This window comes from Xenopus laevis, chromosome 4L, assembly GCF_017654675.1.
Source record: "Xenopus laevis strain J_2021 chromosome 4L, Xenopus_laevis_v10.1, whole genome shotgun sequence".
NCBI lineage: Eukaryota > Metazoa > Chordata > Amphibia > Anura > Pipidae > Xenopus > Xenopus laevis.
The window spans coordinates 9,586,406-9,610,068 of record NC_054377.1 but is presented as its reverse complement, the minus strand read 5'-3'; the positions used below and the strand labels follow the sequence as shown (position 1 = coordinate 9,610,068).

General features: G+C 42.7%; 1 protein-coding gene across 4 annotated transcripts; it reads left to right on the top strand.

The window, feature by feature from the left end:
• Positions 1-7,081: 7,081 nt before the first annotated feature.
• On the top strand, positions 7,082-20,105 carry mdk.L (midkine L homeolog). 4 transcript variants are annotated; one of them, XM_018256576.2, is made up of 6 exons: positions 9,354-9,564; positions 9,987-10,068; positions 18,162-18,241; positions 18,524-18,685; positions 19,240-19,401; positions 19,671-20,105. In XM_018256576.2, the coding sequence occupies exons 3-6, from the start codon at positions 18,163-18,165 to the stop codon at positions 19,694-19,696; spliced, it is 429 nt and encodes a 142-aa protein (XP_018112065.1). In that variant the 5' UTR covers positions 9,354-9,564; positions 9,987-10,068; position 18,162; the 3' UTR covers positions 19,697-20,105.
• The last annotated feature ends 3,558 nt before the right edge of the window (positions 20,106-23,663 follow it).

The window sequence follows — 23,663 nt, the reverse complement described above, 5'->3', positions numbered from 1 at the left end:
TTGTTGCACATAGCGAGGGGCAGATCTTTCTTATACTTGACGTTTTTACCTTGGACCAGGAACTACATTGATCATTCAGCCATCTTGGACCATTGTTTTTCTCTGTTTTTGTTTTTTTTTCGGCCATCTTGCTGTAGTCACTGGTCGTGTCAACCACGGCCTGGCGGCCATCTTGGTGCAGCCGTTTCCTTGCCTCCCGCACCCACGAGTATTGTAATCTACAAACTATAATATCACTGAGATGAGTTCTTTGTTTCATACTGTTCAAGATTTGTTCTTTTTATTTCAGTGGTTTTATTTTAACTTATTGCATATGTTATCATAGTTTTTTTTTGTTATAATGTTGATTAACAATGTCAAATAATTACACTATTAACCTCCTATATCCCCTCATTTCATGGTCGGATGTTCAGAGATTCGTCATTCCCACCCGTGGGGCGCACTTTAATGCTCCACAATCATGGCAATAGCCCACGGCTCCATATTTGGGCAAATTGTCCGTTCCCTGTGTTCTTCCATATGGACTAGAGACACTTGATATATGGGGCCATCAGTAGCTTACTCTTAAAGGAGAACTAAACCCTAAAAATGAATGTGGCTAAAAATGCCATATTTTATATAATGAACTTATTGCACGAGGCTAAAGTTTGAGCTTGTCAATAGCAGCAATGATCCAGGACTTCAAACTTGTCACAGGGGGTCACCATCTTGGAAAGTGTCTGTGACACTCACATGCTCAGTGGGCTCTGATTGGCTGTTGAGAAGCTAAGCTTAGGGCTCGTCACTAATTATCCAGCAGAAAATGAGCTTCCCTGGCTGTAATATAAGCTGATGCTACAGGTTTGCTGATTATTAAATTCTGATGCTAATTGCACTGGTTTCTGTGCTGCCATGTAGTAATTATGTGTATTAATTACTAATCAGCCTTATATTGTGACATTTCTATTCTATGTGTACTGTATATTGTGAGTGGGTCCCTAAGCTCAGTAAGTGACAGCAGCACAGAGCATGTGCAGTGATTCAGCAGAAAAGAAGATGGGGAGCTACTGGGGCATCTTTGGAGACACAGATCTTTACTGCTAAAGGGCTGTGGTTGCCTTGGGCTGGTACAGAAGCACAAAACATAGTGTACAACATTTCTACCTACTTCTTTAGTTAGGCTTTAGTTCTCCTTTAAAGGGGTTTTTTACCTTTGAGTTAAAGGTATGACGTAGAGGGCGATATTCTCAGACAATTTGTATTTGGTCTTTTGAATAACTGTGTTTTTTATTCAGCCACAACTCTCCAGTCCAGGAATTTCAGCAGCTATCTGGTTGCTAGTGTCCAACTTACCCTAGCAACCAGGCGGTGAGTTGAATGAGAGACTGGAAGAATAGAAGTGGCCTGAAAAGGCAGATACGTAATAAAGTTTAACTATAACAATGACATTGTAGCTTCATTTATCAATAAGTTTTTTTTGGCTATTGGTACAGCTTGAGAAAAGTGCAGAAGAGGAAAATAAGGTATTTTTAAAAATGAAGACCAATTGAAAAGCTGCTAGGAATAGACCGTACTAAAAATGAGTGTAAAATACCCAGAGTTTTGGAAAAGGAATATAGTATTGTGTGCTTAGTCCTGTGTTCTGTCTAAATATGAGGATAGTAATACACCTGCAATGCCACCTTCAACCAGCAGGTGTAGTTGTGTAGCTGTTGCATTACTGCACTCAATAGGCCAGGTATTTATGGGTATCTGCCAGATAAGATAAGAATATGTGCTGCAAGGCTAATAGTATAGGTGACAATAAAGTGATATGTGTGGAAGGTCAAGTGGAGACTTGAATGTCCGTCCAAAGCTGCAGGTACCGGAATTCCTCGTCTAATCCGGGACAAGTCATAGGGCAGCTCCCAGCGCTGATTATGTTCAAGGGCAAGTAAAGGCAGCAGGTCAGTATAGTATTTGTATTGCTTATTTATGGATTATCTACCTCAGTCACCCCCTTGCTTAAAGGGGTGGCTCACCTTTAAGTGAACTTTTAATATGTTATAGAATGGCCAATTCTAAGCAACTTTCCGATTGGTCTTCATTATTTTTTAATTATTTGCATTTTTCTTCTGACTCTTTCCCGTTTTCAAATGGGGGTCACTGACCCCATCTAAAAACAAATGCTCTTGTATTGTTATTGCTACTTTTTATTACTCATCTTTTCCATTCAGGCCTCTCCTATTCATGTTCCAGTCTCTTATTCAAATCTGTGCAGCTAGGGGAATTTGGACCCTAGCAACCAGATGGCTGAAAATTGCAAACTGGAGAGCTGCTGAATAAAAAGCCAAATAACTCGAAAACCACAAATAATAATGAATGAAAACCAATTGCAAATTGTTTCAGAATATCCCTCTGTACATCATACTAACAGTTCGATCAAAGGTGAACAACCCCTTTAAGTCAGTCACCAATTAGGAATGTGAGATTGTAAAAAGCAGCCACTTCCCCAGTAGTGCGGGTTGAGAATTTCCCGGCCCAGGCCCAGGCCGGCTCCTGCCCTCTTTTTATAGACCCGCCCGCAGTGACATCACATAAGGGGCGGGGCAAGGGGAAGTCTATAAATTCCAGCGCCGGCAGTAGTAGGCCGAAGATTTAGTGCAGGAGTCAGCCCGAACCTGTCTGACCCGCAGGTCCCAGAACTGCCCACACATCACTATTTCCCAGCCTCCTTCCTACCCATAATAACATGAGACATTATCACTTTTATCATATTATCCCTCTTGTAAAGTTATACCTAACTACTATTGGAAGCTGCGTTTGCCTCCTATCTTTTCTCTGCCCGGGTGGTTCTGACTTGTGAAACAATGTAGCAGTCCAACCAGAGAGGAAGACTCCTTCCAATTGACACTTACAGGGCCATTGATATTTTCTAATGACTCTATATTGGAAGTGATACTCCATGAGGCGAAATGTGGTTTTTTGGGGGGTTTATATCCCCTTTAATGCTCCTCGTGTCCTGGATCAGTCCTATCATGCTAGGGTGTATATTAAAGGAGAACTAAAGCTCTAAATAGAATTAGGATGGATTTGGTGCACATTGGGGCTCACTTATCAACACTGGGCAAATTTGCCCATGGGCAGTTACCTATAGCAACCAATCCGTGATTAGCTTGTTAAAGCCAGCTGCAAGTAGAACGATGAATGCAGAAATCTGATTGGTTGCCATGGGTTACTGCTCAGTGTTGATAAATGACCCTCAGTATGTTTTGGGGTTCAGTTAGGGTATTTTCCCGGCCTGGCTGGTACAAATGAAGCTTGATCCCAATGTTAATAGAGGAAATGCATAAAGATATAGGAAGGCCAGTATTTTTTTCATGAAAAGGTGCTAACCCTTAATTCAGTACCAGCCCAAGGTTCCCACTGGGTACCCCCCGAGTAGCACCCCATCTTCTGCGGATTCCCAGCACATGCTCTGTGCTGCTGTCACTTACCTGACCCACTCACAATATACAGTATATATACAATATAAGGCAGATTAGTCATTAATTCAGATTTACATTACATGATCACTCAGAAACCAGTGCAGTCTGCAACAGACTATAATAATCACCTCTGTAGCATCCGCTTCTATGGCAGATGAACCTCACTTTTTGCTTGATAATTTCCCATGCTCCCTAAGCTCAGCTTCCCAACACCAGTCCACTGAGCATGTGCAGTGCCACCGACACAGGATCAGAAGATGGGGGAGTTGCTAGGGGCAACTTTGAGCCCTGGGGCTCAGCCCAATTTGGCCTAACTTGATACGGTGAACCTCAGCAGCTCCTGAAAGAGAAGTGTCCTCTGCTACATTGTTTCAGGAGTCTGAACAGATAGGGACGGACAAAGGCTGCTTTCAATAGCAACGACATTTACATACACGTTTATAAAATCATCGCAATGGTGATGTGAATGTATAATGGAAAGTTGCTTAGAAGGACATTTTCTTTCAAACGTTACAGGATAATGAAATAAAAGTGTTGCAGGCAGTGAGGTCACAATGGGCTGCGTGTACTTTAATCTGAGTAACCTTCTGTCGGGAGTAACATCTCACAGTAACATATTACTCACAGCTCAACACTTAGTCACCAGAGACTGAATCTGGCAGCTACAGGTCAAGAAAGTTGCAACCCCCCCCCCCTTCCATCCGCCGCTCCTGGGCTCCCATTGGAAGGCTAGTTGTAATATGAGACAATCCCTCGGCTCCACAGCACAAAGCTTTAACTGCAGGGGAGAGAGAGCTGTTTGTAAACCACTTGAGATGCAGTTCATTAAAAGAGTTTGCAGAGAAAGAGGGCTGTGAATGGAGGAGCCATTAAAGTTTGAAATAAAGCCCCTCTCAGTGCCACCTCCCCTCCCCCAGCACATGGGCTCTACCACTTTCATTGTGATGAATTGAGAGCAAAAAAAAAAAAAAAAAACATTGGCCGGTGCTGTTCTGAACCATTTCACTGCCTGTCTGTTTTGGTGTCGTTTATTCATTATTATTATTAGCTGCTATTTCTATAGATCTGATGCATGGACACAGATTATATCTCATTAGGGTTGTCACCTTTTCTGGAAAAAAAAAATACCGGCCTTCCTGTATATTTATCTTTTTTCCCTATTAATAACATTGGGATCAGCCATTATTTTTACCTGCCAGGCCAGTAAAATATCAGCCAAGTGTCAAAACGCATCAGTTAATAGAGCTACTGCAGCAGAATTCTGTACTGAATCCATTTTTCAAAAGAGCAAACAGATTTTTTTTATATTTAATTTTGAAATCTGACATGGGGCTAGACATATTGTCAGTTTCCCAGCTGCCCCCAGTCATGTGACTTGTGCTCTGATAAACTTCAGTCACTCTTTACTGCTGTACTGCAAGTTGGAGTAATATCAACGCCTCCCCCCCAGCAGCCAAACAAAAAAACAATGGGAAGGTAACCAGATAACAGCTCCCTAACACAATATAACAGTTGCCTGGTAGATCTAAGAACAGTCAATAGTAAAATCCAGGTCCCACTGAGACACATTCAGTTACATCGAGTAGGAGAAACAACAGCCTGCCAGAAAGCAGTTCCATCCTAAAGTGCTGGCTCTTTCTGAAAGCACATGACCAGGCAAAATGACCTGAGATGCACCTACACACCAATATTACAACTAAATAAAATACACTTGCTGGTTCAGGAATGAAATTTGTGAATTATTTTAAATGTAAATGACAGCTGCCTGCCTAGTAAAATCCAGGTCCCACTGAGACTGATTTGGTTACATTAAGTAGGAATGATAACAGTCTGCCATTAAGCAGTTCCATCCTAAAGTGCAGGCAGAAGTCACATGACTGGTGGCAGCTGGGAAACTGACAATATGTCTAGCCCCATATCAGATTTTAAAATTAAATAAAAAAAATTCTGTTTGCTCTTTTGAAAAAAGGATTTCAGTGCAGAATTCTGCAGGAACAGCACTATTAACTGACGTGTTTTGAAAAAAACATGTTTTCCCATGACAATATCCCTTTAAGGGCAGAAACACACACTTGGATTTAAGGAGATTTAGTCGCCCGGTGATAAATCTCCTCTACTTCGGGGCAACTAATCTCCTCGAATTTCCTCCCGCCGGCTAGAATGTAAATCGCCCTGGGATGGCAATCGGTGCGCTTCATTTTCTGAAGTCGCCCGAAGTTGCCTCACGAGGAAACTTTGGGCGACTTCTGAAAAGCGCTCCAAGTGCCATCCCGCCGGCGATCGAGATTCTAGTCGGCAGGAGGCAGTTCGGGGAGATTAGTCGCGCCCCGAAAAAGAGATCACCGGGCGACTAAATCTCCCTGAATCTTCCCGTGTGTCTCTGCCCTTAACCGTCTCATGGAGAAGGGAGAGGGGCTGTTTGTTAGTGCAGTTGTACATCGCCCCGGGGGTAGGAATTCTTCCAACACATCTCGTTTCCTGTCGTTATTTGTCCTTTATAATTACTCCCCAACACAGGGCTGTGTAGTTTAACTGCACCCCCAGGCACTAATGCCTTTATATATATATATATGTACTCTCTGCTGTTTGTATCACTTCCACTCCAAATAAAGACCATGTTTATAGAGTAATGGAGAGGTATCATGCTACAGTTTACAAATTAGGATGATCTGATGATCTTATTGGATGTTCTACTCCTCGTCCAATGGGAGTTTTTTTTCTTCAAAACGCATCAGTTAATTCTGCACTGAAATCCATTTCTCAAAAGCGCAAATTGATTTTTTTTATATTTAATTTTGAAATCTGACATGGAGCTAAACATAGTCAGTTTCCCAGCTGCCCTCAGTCATGTGACTTGTGCTCTGATAAACTTCAGTCACTCTTTACTGCTGTGCTGCAAGTTGGAGTGATATCACCCCCCCCCCCTTTCCCTCCCAGCAGCCAAACAACAGAACAATGGGAAGGTAACCAGATAGCAGCTCCCTAACACAAGATAACAGCTGCCTGGTAGATCTAAGAATAACACTCAATAGTAAAATCCCATGTCCCACTGAGACGCATTCAGTTACATTGAGTAGGAGAAATAACAGCCTGTCAGAAAGCAGTTCCATCCTAAAGTGCTGGCTCTTTCTGAAATCACATGACCAGGCAAAATGACCTGAGATGCACCTACACACCAATATTACAACTAAAAAAATATACTTGTTAGTTCAGGAATGAAATTGGTGAATTATTTTTATTTGTAAATGATGCTGTTTACAATGCAAACGACATAATAACAATCACAATAGAATCCCTTTAAAGTCACAAGGAAAACAAACAAATACTTTTAGGCTTTAGTTGCCCTTTAACAGACACAAATGCATATGTGCAGTTTAACTTGCCCGGGCAGTGCACGTGCCTTTATACAGAAGCTGAGGGAGGCGGCTGCCCTTTTGCTCTGCTCTCCAGGATACTACTTATGAGCAGGAGGTAATTGTGAATGTAAATAGCTCAGTGGTGAATTGGTTCCCCCCAGCTGTTCCCAAGTGGCACCCACATAGTTACACAAACAAAGTGCTGTCATGGAATGAAACAAAGGGTCTTCAGTTCTTTCAATGAGGCGGGTGCTGGATATCAAGTGGCTACATGACCTCTCTAAACACCCCACCATGAGCAAATGCAAGATACTACGGCTGTGGGATAGCAGGTATAGTAGGGAGAGATGGTGCCTATAGTAACAGTGGATAATAGTCTCTGGGAAGGGAGTGTGACTGTGGGATAGCAGGTATAGTAGGGAGAGATGGTGTCTATAGTAACAGTGGATAATAGTCTCTGGGAAGGGAGTGTGACTGTGGGATAGCAGGTATAGTAGGGAGAGATGGTGCCTATAGTAACAGTGGATAATAGTCTCTGGGAAGGGAGTGTGATTGTGGGATAGCAGGTATAGTAGGGAGAGATGGTGCCTATAGTAACAGTGGATAATAGTCTCTGGGAAGGGAGTGTGACTGTGGGATAGCAGGTATAGTAGGGAGAGATGGTGTCTATAGTAACAGTGGATAATAGTCTCTGGGAAGGGAGTGTGACTGTGGGATAGCAGGTATAGTAGGGAGAGATGGTGCCTATAGTAACAGTGGATAATAGTCTCTGGGAAGGGAGTGTGACTGTGGGATAGCAGGTATAGTAGGGAGAGATGGTGTCTATAGTAACAGTGGGATAATAGTCTCTGGGAAGGGAGTGTGACTGTGGGATAGCAGGTATAGTAGGGAGAGATGGTGTCTATAGTAACAGTGGATAATAGTCTCTGGGAAGGGAGTGTGACTGTGGGATAGCAGGTATAGTAGGGAGAGATGGTGCCTATAGTAACAGTGGATAATAGTCTCTGGGAAGGGAGTGTGACTGTGGGATAGCAGGTATAGTAGGGAGAGATGGTGCCTATAGTAACAGTGGATAATAGTCTCTGGGAAGGGAGTGTGACTGTGGGATAGCAGGTATAGTAGGGAGAGATGATGTCTATAGTAACAGTGGATAATAGTCTCTAGGAAAGGGAGTGTGACTGTGGGATAGCAGGTATAGTAGGGAGAGATGGTGCCTATAGTAACAGTGGATAATAGTCTCTGGGAAGGGAGTGTGACTGTGGGATAGCAGGTATATTAGGGAGAGATGGTGCCTATAGTAACATTTCCTATGTTATTTATATACCTGGAGTTTTCTGGTCTACTACACTAGTAATGCACTGACAGTCTCCCCAGTGGGTATCATTATTAGTCCATCTGTCAATTCTGTCCTGTTCAAGCCTGTGTAAGTACATCTTACTATCAATAGGCAGAGCAATCTGATCAGCATCATCACTGGGTTCCAGGGCTCAGACAATGACAAGATCACTTTGACAAGATAATTAAAGTTCCTGGAAAACAGACGGAGTTCAGTGATGAATACTGGAATTGCAGAAGCCATTTTCCCGTAAAAAGCAACAGAATTAACTGTTTTATGTAAAACATTGTGTCCTGTAACCAATGTAACTACATGCACCTTACAGTAATATGTCTTCATAGCAGCGTTTTTAAAGAGAGATGGATGGATAGATATAGATAGAGAGATAGAAAGATAGAGAGAGAGAGAGAGAGAGAGAGAGAGAGAGAGAGAGAGAGAGAGAGAGAGAGAGAGAGAGAGAGAGAGACAGATCAATAGCATTCTTATGTGTCAGAATAGGGGTTACATTATATCTGTGCAGAACAGAGTTGGGATCCCAATGGGATTCTGGGGAAAATTCTGGCAGGTCCTGGTGGGTTCTCTGGTGGGACCTCAGTCTGACACTGATCAGGGGACCCAAAAATATCAGGGAGTTCTTCTACCCTAGCAACTATATGAAGTGAGGGCAGTTAGTGCAGCTGCTGATTGGTCCACCAAGCCTATATTCTGTATAGATAAGTGTAAGGGCAATAATCATACAAACTGCCCAACTGGTAAAATCCAGAATGGAGACAATGGCCCGACCTTTTGCTTTTGTTACGGGGGTTGCTGGGAGTTGTACTTGTTTAACAGTCCATAGGTTGGGCTGTGCTGCTTTAAATAAATAGAGAGGCCCCACCGCATCTGCCCCCGAGGCCTGGCACATACCTGTCCATCATAAAACAACTGCCAGAACTATTTCCCCTCTAGCTGTCCACTGGGGGGTAAAGGTAGGCCTGTCCCTTTAAGCGCCCAGAGCATTTCAGGGAATGTCTCATAGATGGGCTCAAGTGCCAAATCCATTTATTCTCCATTTATTCCCCGGCATAGAGTGTTAAGTCCAGATTTGGCACAGCTGGATGATCTGAAATGGCTGGAGTAGCCCCTGGCCCCCTCCTCTCTCACCTCCTCCCCTCTTTTTTTTTTTTTTTTTTTTTTAATACTTTAGGGGGAGGGTCAGAGTTTGGGAAAACTCCCTGCTGGTGTCAGCTGAGCAGATAATTGAAAGGTTTCTGTGGGACTAGCTGAAACTAGTTGGGAGAACACAAAGGAGTAGGAAGATAAGGAGAGAAGTTCAGGAACCCAAAGCTGCTGGGCTGTTCCTGCTGAAACCTATTCCCCAAGTACAGGCTCCGCTCTCCCTTCACTGACCAGTGACATAGAAACAAGGAACGACCCAGTGAGGCAGGTAAGTGGCACTTAGAAGTGGCAGTGGGAAAGTTTTCTCCTTCCCTTTTTCTTTCTTTGCCCTTTTATTCATTCTTTTCTTTTGATACATAGTTATCAAAGTGACTCGTGTGTAACTTCTAGTTGCTCCAGAGGAATTTATTATATATCAGTTCAGCAGGGGAGAGATTTGTGTCACTGTATGGAATATATCCAATGGTCTATTGTCTGATGTTACATATAAAGCTTATTAGTGAGACAGGGCAGGGAGAGAATGTAGCCGACAGCTGTTACCGAGTAGAAAGAGCAGCTAACCCACAAAGCTTGCACTTACCAGTGAAGAATGATGTTGATACATGGGTGGAGGGGTTTATTATAAACAGAGGTACTGAGGGATCTTTTCTCTCCCTGGGTCCTGAAACAAATTGCCACTTAAATAATCAGTCGGCGAGTCATTTCTCTGGATCCTCGAGTGGGAGCTGAGCGGCACAATGAAAAGATCTCACTTTATGGCATTTCTTTAAAGGTTTGTATATGAGTTGAATGGGGCTGAGCAGTGAAAAGGCCAAGATAGCAGAGGGGGGTCCTGCTGGGTATTGAAATGTACAGGGGGGGGGGACAGTATGATGCACGCAGAAAGAATGCTGCTGGGGGTAGATGGACACGGAGTAGAAGAGGGAGGGTGAGCAGTAGGTAGGGTTGGCACCTTTTCTGGAAAAAAATACCGGCCTTCCTATACATTTATCATTTTTCCCTATTAATAACATTGGGATCAACCATCATTTTTACCGGCCAGGCCAGGTGGCAACCCTAGTAGTAGGTAGAAATGGATGGGGGGTACCTAGAAGAGGGTGGTGAATTGGAGTGGAGGGGTGCACAGAAGAGGGAGGGTGAGTAGTAGGTAGGAGTGGGTGGGGGGTTCCTAGAAGACGGTGGGTGAATAGGAGTGGAGGGGTGCACAGAAGAGGGAGGGTGAGTAGTAGGTTGAGGAGGAGGAGTACCCAGAAGAGAGAGTACATAAGCAGCACAAAGGTGTGGAGGATAACCAAAAGAGGGGGTGGGTAGTTGGTAGGAGTGGAGGGGTACCCAAAAGAATGAGGGTTTGTGGGAAGTAAGTAGGAGTTAAAGGAGACCTATAGGAGGGTGGGTGAGCTAGAGGTCTGGTGGGGACACCCAGTGAGTGATTAGTGGGTAGACATAGAGAAGTATCCAGAAGAGAGAGGGTGAAAAGTATGTATGCATGTATGTATGTAGGAGTAGAGGGGTGCCCAGAGGAAACAGGGTAAGCTATACATAAAAGTTAAGAGGTGAAGAGCATGTAGACAACATGGAGACTAAGTTGTAGAAGGGGAAAAATGGGGAACGTTCCTAGGTTGGTTATGTGTCTGGGAGATGATGTGTAACATTTAATGTAGCGACAGCCTAACATGTCGACAAAGCTGCTCTCACGTTGTGGGTTTCTGGGAACATCTTATTCTTCTAAAATCTTTCCCACGTTGATGGAATCTCTATAAGCGAATGCTCTCCCACTGAGCCCCCCACCTAGTTCCCATTTACTGGTTCTGCACATGTTTGGGCTTGTCAGGGCAGCACAGTCACGGGGAGAGCAAATGTGAAGACTGCTTAGTAAATAATGATAAAGTTAAATGTGGCCAAACCTACACCCCTTTGTTGGACAATTTGGGTATGTCTAATGCCTCTCCATATGGAAATCCAATTTGTTCCCCACCCCACTGTTTTCCAAAGCATCTAAACCACCCAGTACCCAAACTCCAGCATCAAATTCCAACACCCAAACACAGACTCTAACATCCAAATTCTGGCCCCAGCATTGAAACTCAAAGTCCAAACTCCAAACAATATCTAAGACCCAAATCTAACATCTAACCTCTAATATCCAAACTCTGAGTCCAGTATCCAACATCCTAACTACTCCATCCAAACCCTGATGCCAACATCCAACATCCAAACCCCCAATTTATCATCCAAACTCTGACTCCCATATGCAAACTTCAAGTTCATTATTCAAACTCTGACCCCGACATTCAAACCAATATCAAAACCCCAACTCCACCATCCAAACAATATGACCAATATCTAAACTCCAAGATCCAATCTCCAACTCCAACATCTAAGCTCTGACCAATATCTAAACCTTGACTCCATCATACAAACTCTGACTCCAACATTCAAACCCCAACCAATATGCAAGTGCCAACTCCAAGATTCAAACTCTGACTCTAACATCCAGACCTTAACTTCAAAATCCAAAGTCTGGCTCCAATACGAAAATTTCAAGACCAATATCTAAACCCCAACTCCAACATCCAAACTCTGAACAATATTTAAACTCCAAATTCCAACCAATATCAAAACTCCAACATCCAAACCCTGACTCTAACTTCCAAACCCTAACTTCAAAATCCAAACCAATAAGAAAACTGTCCAGTATCCAAACTCTGACTCCAGTATCTAACATTCTTATCACTACATCCAACCCCTGATGCCAACATCCAAACCCTAACTTTAACATTCAAACTCTGACTCCAATATCCAGACCCCAACGCCTACATGCAAAGCCCAGCTCATGTATCCTGACTCTGACATCCAACTCCGGCCCCAGTATCCAGATGCAAAACTCCAGCTTTCTGTCTCAGGTGTTTCCATACAAATCAGCTGAATGCGGCTCATTGATAAAAGCCTGACTAGTAGTGTAATATAAAGAAGCCCTTGGAACTGGCGAAGAGAAGGAATTCGAGTCCTTTCAGACGAGAGCCCACAAATCAGCAGGTTAGGAAATCTATACACTAGAATTCCATGAAGAGCCCTTATGTTGAGTTGCACAAAGAATATATAAATGGAAATCCCCTCCTACTCCTGCTCACATTACTGTTGCCTCTCGCTAACTGGGCCGCTCTCCTCCACTCCATTAAAAGCCATTAAACTCTCTCATGTGGCTCTTCAAATATTTATGCAGCTTTTAATATACTTTATTTGACCAACATCCAAAGGCTCCTGACCTTGGATTTCCCTGCTCAGTGAGATCCCCTCTCTCCAGCTTTCCAGTTAAACTTAATTGGGCAATTTGTGCGTAATCCTGAATTTGGAAACGTGAGCAGAACAGTTCTTTGGAAAGAGCATTTGTGAGCCTAAAATCCACTCACACACACAAGGTACAGGCCTTGGGCAATAACATGACTTCATTTGCTGGATTCCCAAAGTAACGGCCATTGGACTGGGATTATACAGCAAACTAAAATATTAGGATACGGCGGCAGGTGCAAATTCAGCTTTATGTTCAACCTCATCACAGTGAAGCCTCTATATAATAATTGTGTTACACTTGGACTCATTACTGTTAAGGGCAGAAACTGTGCCGCTCTATTACTGAGGCTGTTTGGCAATGAGAATTGTGCTGGTCAATTACAGGGATTTCTGTAGGAAAGAAGTTGTGCTGATCCGTTACAGGAGCTTATGGGGGGGAGAGAAGAGGTGCTGACCCATTGCACGGGATGTAGATGAAGAAAAGTTCTACAGATCCATTATAAGTACTTTTGGGAGGAGAGAAGCTGTGCTGATCCATTAGGGGTAATGTAGTTAAAGAAAAGTTATACTGATCTATTATAGGTGCTTTTGGGAGGAGAGAAGCTGTGCTGATTCATTAGGGGGATTGTAGTTGAAGAAAGTTGTCCTGATCTGTTACAGGTGATTTTGGGGGAGAGAAGCTCTGCTGATCTATTAGGGGAGAATTTAGTTAAAAAAAAGTTGTGCTGATCCATTATAGGTGATTTTGGGGGGTGAGAAGCTGTACTGATTCATTGGGAGGGTGTAAATGAAGAAAAGTTGTACTGGTTCATTATATGTGCTTTTGGGGAGAGAAGCTTTGCTGATCCATCACTGGGGCTGTAGGTTGGAGATGTACTGATCGATTAATGGGGCTGCTGTAGAAAAGAAGTTATGCTGATCCACTAAAGGTGCAGCTTGAGGAGAGAAGTTGTGCAGATTCATTAAAGGATATAGACAAAGAGAAGTTTTGCTGATCCGTCACTGGGCTTGTCAGAGAAGAGTAGTTCTGTTGTTCCATTATGGTGGTACTTGAGGGGGAAGCTAGGCATTACAGGAGCCTGACTGGGGCAGACCTCAAAGAATTGGCCTATTGAGTACAGCAAGTGAAGCAGCTGTGCAGCTCCAGCATTTCCCCTATTTTTTCATACCATGTCAATATTTGCTCGTGTTTACATCAAGCCATCCTGTATATTTGCGGAGATATCTAGTGATTTATTGCTCAGCTATCTGAGCCTATACAGATTGTTCCCTGAAGCAATTGCACGACCTTTCCTGTATTTACTTGCCAAACACCATAAATCCGCTCCGGCTGCACCATGGGCAAATAAGATGGGGGGAGGGGCATGTGTCATCCATTCTCTGGTGCAACCATCTGACTCATGCTGTCTGCAAGGTACAGGGAGCATGAGTCACTGGCTGGAATATAAATTGCATTCTGATCTATCCGTGTTACTGAAGTGTGTGCCCAATGGAGCTCCCTCAGAACCAGTGGGGTTATGACTTTTATCCAATCACAGCTTTGGGTAGGGTAAGCCGCAGTTCTCTCTTAGGTCCTCTGGTGGCACAGAACAGACTAGCCGGCTCCATGGCCACGTTATAGGAATGGGTTGGCATCCTACCATGCATGTGGCCTTGGGAAGCGTCCAGTGGATGTCAAGTAAGCTTCCTGGGGTATTTTAAAGGGTAACTTTCCTATAAGTGGTTAATCTACTTCTAGACTGTAAGGGTCACATGCAATTACCCTGGGTGCAAAAGTGAGCCCCTCCTTAGTCTTCATTATAAAAGCACTTGTGTCCATGGTCTGGATACTATCGCTACCTAGTGGCAGTTTGGAAGCTGGCACTTAATGCAGGGCACATTGCTGGCAGTGCCATCAACCATAGAGCTGGCAGTTAGTACAGGGCTTCATTGCAGTCTCCTGGCATTCGGAATGACACTCATTGGAAGCATAAGGGGGAGAAGGCATTTGTGTCTCCGTCAGTGGTGTAAGTAGATAATACTGGGCCCCACTGCAAATTATTTCAGGCCCTTAAAATGTGTAGAGGTTGACTTGTTTTTATTGAAATTGTGTATGAATTAGGGCCTTAAGGGACCCCTATACCTCCTGAGCCCCCCTGCAGCCGCAGGGTCTGATTCCTCTGTAGTTAAACCCCTGGTCTCCGCCTGCCCTTCGTGAATACAGTGCTACCAAACGCAGTTCTACCTGGGCCAGTTCTAATGCACAAACCTGGTGGAATTTTGCCCTTAGCACTCTGATAATGCCATCTATACTTCCCCTTTAATATTGAGATAAACCTATAATTTAAAGGGGCATGCATATATGAAACTGTCATTTCTTCTTGAAGAGCAGCTGGCAATTGGCCCATGATTGCCCCAGATCTGTGTGTAACTGTCAGGCTGCGGATGTTTATCCATCTCCAACCCAAGTACCTCTAGATATACAGTATGTTTGTACATTGCTCCCTTCATGAATACAGTGCTACCAAATGCAGCTCTACCTGGGCCAGTTCTAATGCACAAAACTGGCGGAATTTTGCCCTTAGCACTCTGATAATGCCCCCTATACTTCCCCTTTAATATTGAGATAAACCTATAATTTAAAGGGGTATGCATATATGTATTTAGTAAGCAGGGGTGCTTCGCCAATGAGGCGAGTTGAGGCTGTCGCCTCAGGCGGCAGCGCCCCACTAGGTACCAGGGGCAGCAAAAATGCTGCTCCTGGTACTTTAAGAGCGAATTTCCGGGGGAGGGGGGGCAGCAGCAACTGCTGCTGCCTCAGGCGGCGGAGGGGCCAGGATCGCCCCTGTTAGTAAGCGCAACTGTCATTACTTCTTGAAGAGCAGCTGGCAATTGGCCCATGATTGCCCCAGATCTGTGTGTTGCTATCAGGCTGCGGATGTTTATCCAACTCTAACCCTAAGTACCTCTATATACTGTATATGTTTGTACATTCCTCTGTGTTTGTGCTAATGTATATGCTACTGCTAACTGTCAGCCCCCCTGTTGCCTGCTGAGCTGACAGATTGCTCTTTGCGCTGACACTTTGTATCCTTCCCCTGTATATAAAGATACATTGTCTCATAAATGATTGCACCCTTGTTACAGTTTCATGGGGGTAATTTATGTTGGAATTCTCGGCCTGCTGATATATTGCTTAGTAAATTGCTGCCGATGATATATTTGGCTCCATAGATTGCTATGTGCAGGGCTGGAATCCTCTCTGTGCTGACACTTTGCTGTATAAACTGCTGCTGGTGCTGACTGCCTGCTGCTGCCTGACAGTTAGTTATTAATGGCTTGTTGGGTTTGGAGTGGATAGAAACCAGGTCAGAGATCCAGATGGGAATCCCCCTGGGTGGAAGGCGATGAAAAATCTATGCTGGGTCCTGGGAGTGAAATTGGCCTGGGGTGGGGTGTAAATGAATGAACTGCCACTGAGCTATAGGAAGGTTTTGCCTGGGGCAATGGAGGGGAAACTGACAGCAGACAAGTGGAAATGTTCCATTAGTGGCCCTGTAATGTCCTCTGTGCTTAGTTAGTGCCTCGGCTGCTGCTGATGCTCCTGTTGTCGCGCTATCTCCTGGGAGTCTGAGCAGGGGAGATACAGTAAGATCAGCATAGTCAGGCTTCAGAGAGTTCTTGTCTGAGCCAATCATTCATTTGCCACTGGCTTGTAGAGAGGTGAGCCAGATGGGCCCCAGATGTGGGGTACTACAGCTCCCATCATGCTCAGCCAGACATGTATAAAAGCTGGACTTTCTATTTATTATTATTATTATTATTATTATTATTAACATGTACAGTATTTATGTAGCGCCAACATATTCTGTAGCGATGTACAGAAAGGAATGGCCAGAGCATTGTTACATGTCTAGAGCATTCCAGTCTGAAGGACATTCCTGCAATGAGGGACCCAGTATCTTCTGACAACTGGTCCATTGAACCCTATATTGTCACACTAGATATATTGTCACTAGATATATTGTCACTAGATATATTGTCACTAGATATATTGTCACTAGATATATTGCCACTAGATATATTATCACTAGATATATTGCCACTAGATATATTGTCACTAGATATATTGCCACTAGATATATTGCAAGGCCTTAGGAAATAAAAACCCATAAATGTAGGATCTACAGCCAGTGCCATAGATTGTACTTACCGTGGCAGGTAAAAAGGCTTCTGATTCGTTGGCCTGTAACACAACAGGAGGGCTATAGGAAGTGATAAGGATAAAGCTCCAAGCTGGGTCAGGGGAACATAATCGTTCCATTAGACAAATGCAAAGTAATTTGGGCAAGTGGCCTTTATATGAAGATTTTATTTATAGAGATTGTTTTTTGGTTTTTTTTTAGCTCATCTGCTCCAAACCCAGGCTGCTTGTTCTGTACCTTTACATGACACTGACCCCTAGTGTTGGATAATGGGATAACAGCGTTACCCATTCTGCCCATTACATTACTGACCCAGTTTTATTTCTCTTCTTCAGTAACCCTATATATCCCAGAATAGATTCCACAATAATAAAAATCCATATATTTATTTCCATCTTTATATATATATATATATATATATATATATATATATATATATATATATATATATATATATATATATATATATATATATATATATATAATCTCTTCAATACACGTCCCTTTGTGAAATCATTGATAGTTATTTATATACACATATTACAGCACTTCAATGTTTCAGTCCTTATTAGGACCCTTTTTACATATATAGGTATGAGACCTGTTATCTGGACTGCTTGGCACCTGGAGTTTTCTGCATAACAGATCTTTCTGAAAGTCACTAGAAAATAGGCTGGTTTTGCTTCCAATAAGGATTAACTATATCTTCGTTGTGATCAAGTACAAGCTACTGTTTTATTATTACACAGAAAAAGGAAATCATTTTTACAAATTTGGATTCTTTGGATAAAATGGAGTCTATGGGAGACGGCCTTTCCGTAATTCAGAGCTTTCTGGTTAATGAGTTTCCGGATAACCGATCCCATACGTGTGTGTGTGTGTGTGTGTGTATATATACAGTATATATATATATATATATCTATCCAATTTATTAAATCAAATTAAAAACAGGCCTACGTTTGTGTGTATATATATATATATATATATATATACACTTTGAGAAAGGCTCTGGAAGAGCCGAAACGTCAGTCCATAGCTCTTTAATAAAAAAATTTATTTTATTTTTTAAGACCTGTGAGTGGTGATCCTGTTTTGATCCTGTATATATATACAGGTTCATTGTTGCCCTATAATTTAACTTGCTATTAAGTGATTCTAGTTCTATTAATTTCCTCTTTTATTTCCTTATATTCTTCCATTTCCAATTTGAGTCACTGCATCCCCTTGCCCGTGTGCCCAGACTGCACCTATAAGATGGTTCCCAAAATCAGCCCTGGTCCCAGGTACCTGTACCAAGGGGATGCAGTTGCCCTTTCATTTCTGGTCTCTGTCCTGTTTATAAAGTTTGGGTTTCTTTGGTGTCTTATCTCATTAATTTCTTGTTTTCCAGGATGGAATTACGAGCATTTTGCGTCATTCTCTTGATCACAATCCTGGCCGTGAGTTCACAAGCAGCAAAGAACAAAAAAGGTGAGGAACAGCCCATATTTCTGTCCCCCATAAAGGGTAAATTAGGTTAAAACAGAGAATATTTTCCTCTATCATTTACTTTATCATAGTGAGCCTCATTATTGAAGCTGCCCAATAGTGAATAGCTAAGGGCACCCACAATGATGCCATAGTGAATGTAACTGTGCCATGCCTCTTGAATAGGGTTCAGGGTTGTAGTGTTCAGGGTATAGGGTTCAGGGTTCAGGGTGTAGGGTGCCATAATTGTAGCATTGATTTCAATGTCTGTTGTTGCCCTAACAGAGAAGGGTAAAAAGGGGGCGTCTGACTGCACAGAGTGGACTTGGGGGAGCTGTATCCCCAACAGCAAAGACTGCGGAGCCGGAACTCGGGAGGGAACATGCAAAGAGGAGACCCGTAAGCTGAAGTGCAAGATTCCCTGCAACTGGAAGAAAGATTTTGGGGGTGAGGAGCTTCCCATTCACTATTAAATCCCAAAATGCAACAGTAACGACAGCAGACCCAGTGGCTGCCAATGTGCCATATCAGTGTCAGACCGATTGTACTCACCAAGACTTTAGTATGTTATAGAATGGCAACTTTTCAATTGGCCTTCATTTTTCTTTTTTTATAGCTTTTGAATTATTTGCCTTCTTCTTTTGACTCTTTCCAACCTTCAAATGGGGGGTCGCTGACCCCATCTTAAAAACAAATGCTCTGTAGGGCTACAATTGTTATTGATACATTTTATGTCTCCTCTTTCTATTCAGGCCTCTATTCATATTCCAGTCTCTTATTCAAATCAATGCATGGTTGCTAGGGGAATTTGGACCTTAGCAATGAGATGGCTGAAAGTGCAAACTGGAGAGCTGCTGCATAAAAAGTTAAATAAGTCAAAAACCACAAACAATAAAAAATGAAGACCAATTGCATATTGTCTCAGAATATCCCTCTCTATAGCATAGGAAAAGTTAATTTAAAGGCAAACAACCCCTTTCATTCTGCCTTTCTCTTTGCAGCTGACTGTAAGTACAAATTTGAGAACTGGGGGGAGTGCAATGCCACCACTGGGCAGAAGGTTCGCTCTGGAACCCTAAAGAAGGCCCTGTATAATGCCGACTGCCAGCAAACAGTGGAAGCCGCCAAGCCCTGCTCCCTCAAAACCAAGTCCAAATCCAAAGGTGAGGGTCTGTGATTTGCCTTGTGCTATGGAACGGGCCCATGTGACCAAACAAGGGTCCCCAGACCCACAGCTGGGGGGATGGGGGCCGCTTTAAGGTCAAGTAAAGTGACATATGGGGGTAAAATGTTTTTCCAGTCCTAGATAATTATTGACTATAACTGTATGTCTAATAGAGCAGTAATCTCTGTACCGGGTCTAGTAACCCATAGCGACCAATCAGATCGATCCTTTGCATGAGACTTATGACTCTGTTTCTCTGTCCTGCAGGCAAGAAAGGCAAAGGGAAGGAGTAGAAGAGCAGAGAAGCCTCAGCCGGATCATTTTCTGCAACCTGCACTCCCCCTTTTATTTGTCATGGAATTTCCTTCTTTACAATCTGTCTCCGAAATGCACTCTCTCAGCCCCGCCCCCTCCACTCTCCAACTCCTCCCTGCCCCGCCCCCTCCTGAGACTGACGTTTTATAATCACTAATTTTTTTAGGGAAAAAAAAAAGAAAAGGAATCAATGAAAAGAAGCAGCCACTGTGTCTGTCCTGACCCCCCGGGCGCCACTCTATATACCACTACGTCCCCCCCTCTATATACCACTACGTCCCCCCCTTCCCCATTTGCGTTTGTGGCTTGTTATATTTCTCTATTTTTTAGGAAGATTCCTTCTGGATTTGCTTTTTTTTTTTAATAAATGTACAGTTTGAATTTGTAGCTCTGTCTCTGTGTTCTCTCCTGTGGGTTTTCAATCTTAAAGGGGAACTTAAAGGGATACTGTCATGGGAATTTTTTTTTTTATGCGTCAGTTAATAGTGCTGCTTCAGCAGAATTCTGCACTGAAATCCAATTTTTAAAAGAGCAGATTTTTTTTATATTTAAGTTTGAAATCTGACATGAGGCTAGACATATTGTCAGTTTCCCAGCTGCCCCCAGTCATGTGACTTGTGCTCTGATAAACTTCAGTCACTCTTTACTGCTGTACTGCAAGTTGGAGTGATATAAAAATAAAAAAAAGTCACAGCTTCTATTTATAAGAGAGAAGCTTTATCCTCTGATCTCTTGATACTCATTAAATAATTAATTTCCCAAAGAAGGCCATGTCTAGCCACTTCTAGATTGCTAGCTCTGTGGGCCAGAGGTTCATTTCTCTTCAACAACAAACTCATAACAAAAAAAAAAGTCACAGCTGCTATTTGTAAGAGAGAAGCTTTATCCTTTGATCTCTTGATATTCATTAAATAATTCATTTCCCCAAAGAAGGCAATGTCTAGAGACCTCATTAGATTGCTAGCTCTGTGGGAAAGAGGTTAATTCCTCTTCGACAACAAACTCATAAGCAAAAAATAAAAAAGTCACAGCTTCTATTTGTAAGAGAGAAGCTTTATACTCATTAAAAAATTAATTTTCCCAAAGAAGGACATGTCTAGAGACCTCATTAGTGTCCCTGCTGCCCCCAGTCATGTGACTTGTGACCTCATTAGATTGCTAGCTCTGTGGCAAGAGGTTCATTCCTCTTCGACAACAAACTCATAAGCAAAAAATAAAAAAGTCACAATTCTGTTTGTAAGAGAGAAGCTTTATCCTCTGGTCTCTTGATACTCATTATTAAATAATTCATTTCCCCAAAGAAGGCCATGTCTAGAGACCTCATTAGATTGCTAGCTCTGTGGGCAAGAGGTTCATTCCTCTTTGACAACAAACTCATAAGCAAAAAATAAAAAAGTCACAATTCTGTTTGTAAGAGAGAAGCTTTATCCTCTGGTCTCTTGATACTCATTATTAAATAATTCATTTCCCCAAAGAAGGCCATGTCTAGAGACCTCATTAGATTGCTAGCTGTGTGGACAAAAGGTTAATTCCTCTTCGACAACAAACTCATAACCATAAAAAAAGTCACAGGTTCTAATTGTAAGAGAGAAGGTACAGAGTCAAAAGAGAGAATACAGGAGACTGGGAGGCAAGAAATGCACTTTGGTTAAATGTGGTTAAACAGAGTTTATCTCTTTAATTGGACTTTAATAGCACCCACTGTCCCCCCAATAGTTAAAGCGGCACTCAGCCGGGATCATGCAAAAATAATCAACAATCATTAAATAAAAGCACTGTATAAAAATATCTTGACAATTCAGTTTGTACATAGACTTTCCATATAATTATCATTCACATTATAAGTCATAAAATCACCTGTCAATCATTTCAGTCCCAGAGACACGTCGGGATTATGAATCGGGGTGTATCGGATCCCCTCAGCGGGCCCTGGAGATTTGTTTTAGTGGAGTAATCTACGGCAGCCAATCGGATCTTTCCTTTCATTGTTAGAACTGCCCTAGAGCCATGAAAGCTGAATGATGATTGGTTGCTATAGGCTCCTGAACTAGTATATAAGGGAAGGTTCTGATTCTATGGGACCAATACACTGAATTGAAATATATTTTCCATGAACCTCAATAGAACATGTCCACCTGTGTTTAACCACCATGGGGCTCATTTATAAACACTGGGCACATTTGCAGCTGGGTAGTAACCCATAGCAACCAATCAGTGATTAGCTTTTTTTCAGTCAGCTGCAGGGTAAACACTGAAAGCAATCATCCGATTGGTTGTTACTGCCCAGGAGCAAATTTGTCCAGTGTTCATAAATGAGCCCCTTCTTTGAAAAAAAAAAAAAAAGAAAATGTTATTCTATGGGGAAAATAAATCCCTGGTGACCTTGTGTTTGCTAAGGGGGTTGTTCACCTTTAAATTAACTCTTAGTATGATGTAGTGAGGGATATTCTGAGACAATCTGCAATTGGTTTTGATTTTTTATTATTTGCGGTTTTTGAGTCATTTAGCTTTTTATTCAGCAGCTCTCCAGTTTGTAATTTCAGCAATCTGGCTGCTAGGGTCCAATTAACCCTAGCAACCATGCACTGATTTGAATAAGAGACTGGAATATGAATAGGAGAGGGACTGAATAGAAAGACAAATAATAAAAAGTAGCAATAACAATATATTTGTAGCCTTACAGAGCATTTGTTATTTAGATAGGGGTCACTGACCCCTTAGTTAAAGCTGGGAAGATTTACAAAAAAAGAAGGCAAATAATTCAAAAACTACAAAAAAGAAAAAATGAAGGCCAATTGAAAAGTTGCTTAGAAGGAGTCATTCTATAACATACTATAAGTTAACTTCAAGGTGAATCACCCCTTTAATATTTTATCAGATTTTAAGATTATGTTTGGGGCAGCAGATAAACACAGCAGCCAATAGAAAGCCGGGCTTTGAGAATTCCAGCCCAATCACACGCTGTTCATACTGTATGTATAGTATGTATAGAGACAGTTCTTTAAATATGTGCACCAAGAGCATCGTGTCTTTGCATATTTGCATCTATAAAAAGCAGGAGCTGCCATAATGAATGCTGTTCATGGCAAACATGGCAGAAACAAGGGGGAAGCAGTAGAGGAATGTGCTCCGGGAGCAGTCGGGATGGAGGTGAAGGAGCAAGCGGAGGATGGGACCAGGGACTGAGCAGCGTGGGGGTGAGTGGGTGCAGACCAAGTGGGTGGGAGTCTATGGAGGACCGAGTTGCAAGGGGTAGTAGTGCTGGAGTGCAGGCCAAGAGGGGGAAGATATGTTCACCCAGCCAACAAGGGAACTAACAAGCAGGTGTACGGTTAAGCATTATGGCAGCTTCTACTTACTATTTATATCTACAGCAACCACAACCACCAATCCCATCTCAGCTGAAAGTGAAGGGGAGAACATTACAATTAGAATCAGATGAGAAATCCCATTCTCCTAATCAGCCACCACCCCAGTCCAACCTCACCATGTCCCTATGGCACAATAACAATAAATATCTGAAAAGTGCTTATCCAACAAAAATGAAACCGATAATAAGGGATGAGACGTTTGGCATGTGAACTGTTAATGCAGGGAGTTGTGAAACCTGTGGGTAACCTGCTTTGCCCCAAGTTATCCAGTTACCCAATCTGGGAGTCACAGGGCAAGTAAATTCCTTCTGGGGTCCCTTTTCTCTGGCCTGTCTTTGGCTCTTCTGTTGCTTGACACTCTGTAGGATTTCTCTAGAGCCCCCCCCCACTTCATTGTAGGGTCCAGGGATGTGGTGGGTACTGGGCAGAATTCTTTCTTCTCTACGCCACCATGATCTGGCGTGTATTTCTGTAATTCTACAACCTGCAGCTAGAGGGCAGCACACGCCAAGGGTATTGCACCAGGGATGAGACAGCAGAGCGGGCAAAACAATGTAAAGTACTGAAGCCTAAA

What these genes read in the sequence shown, in the direction of transcription:
- mdk.L (XM_018256574.1), top strand. Translation starts at nt 7,097, where the DNA reads ATGAGCAAATGCAAGATACTACGGCTGTGGGATAGCAG. An exon ending in CTACGGCTGTGGGATAGCAG is followed by an intron (nt 7,135 to 18,161) that starts GTATAGTAGGGA and finishes CTTGTTTTCCAG; the next exon opens with GATGGAATTACGAGCATTTT. An exon ending in AGCAGCAAAGAACAAAAAAG is followed by an intron (nt 18,242 to 18,523) that starts GTGAGGAACAGC and finishes TTGCCCTAACAG; the next exon opens with AGAAGGGTAAAAAGGGGGCG.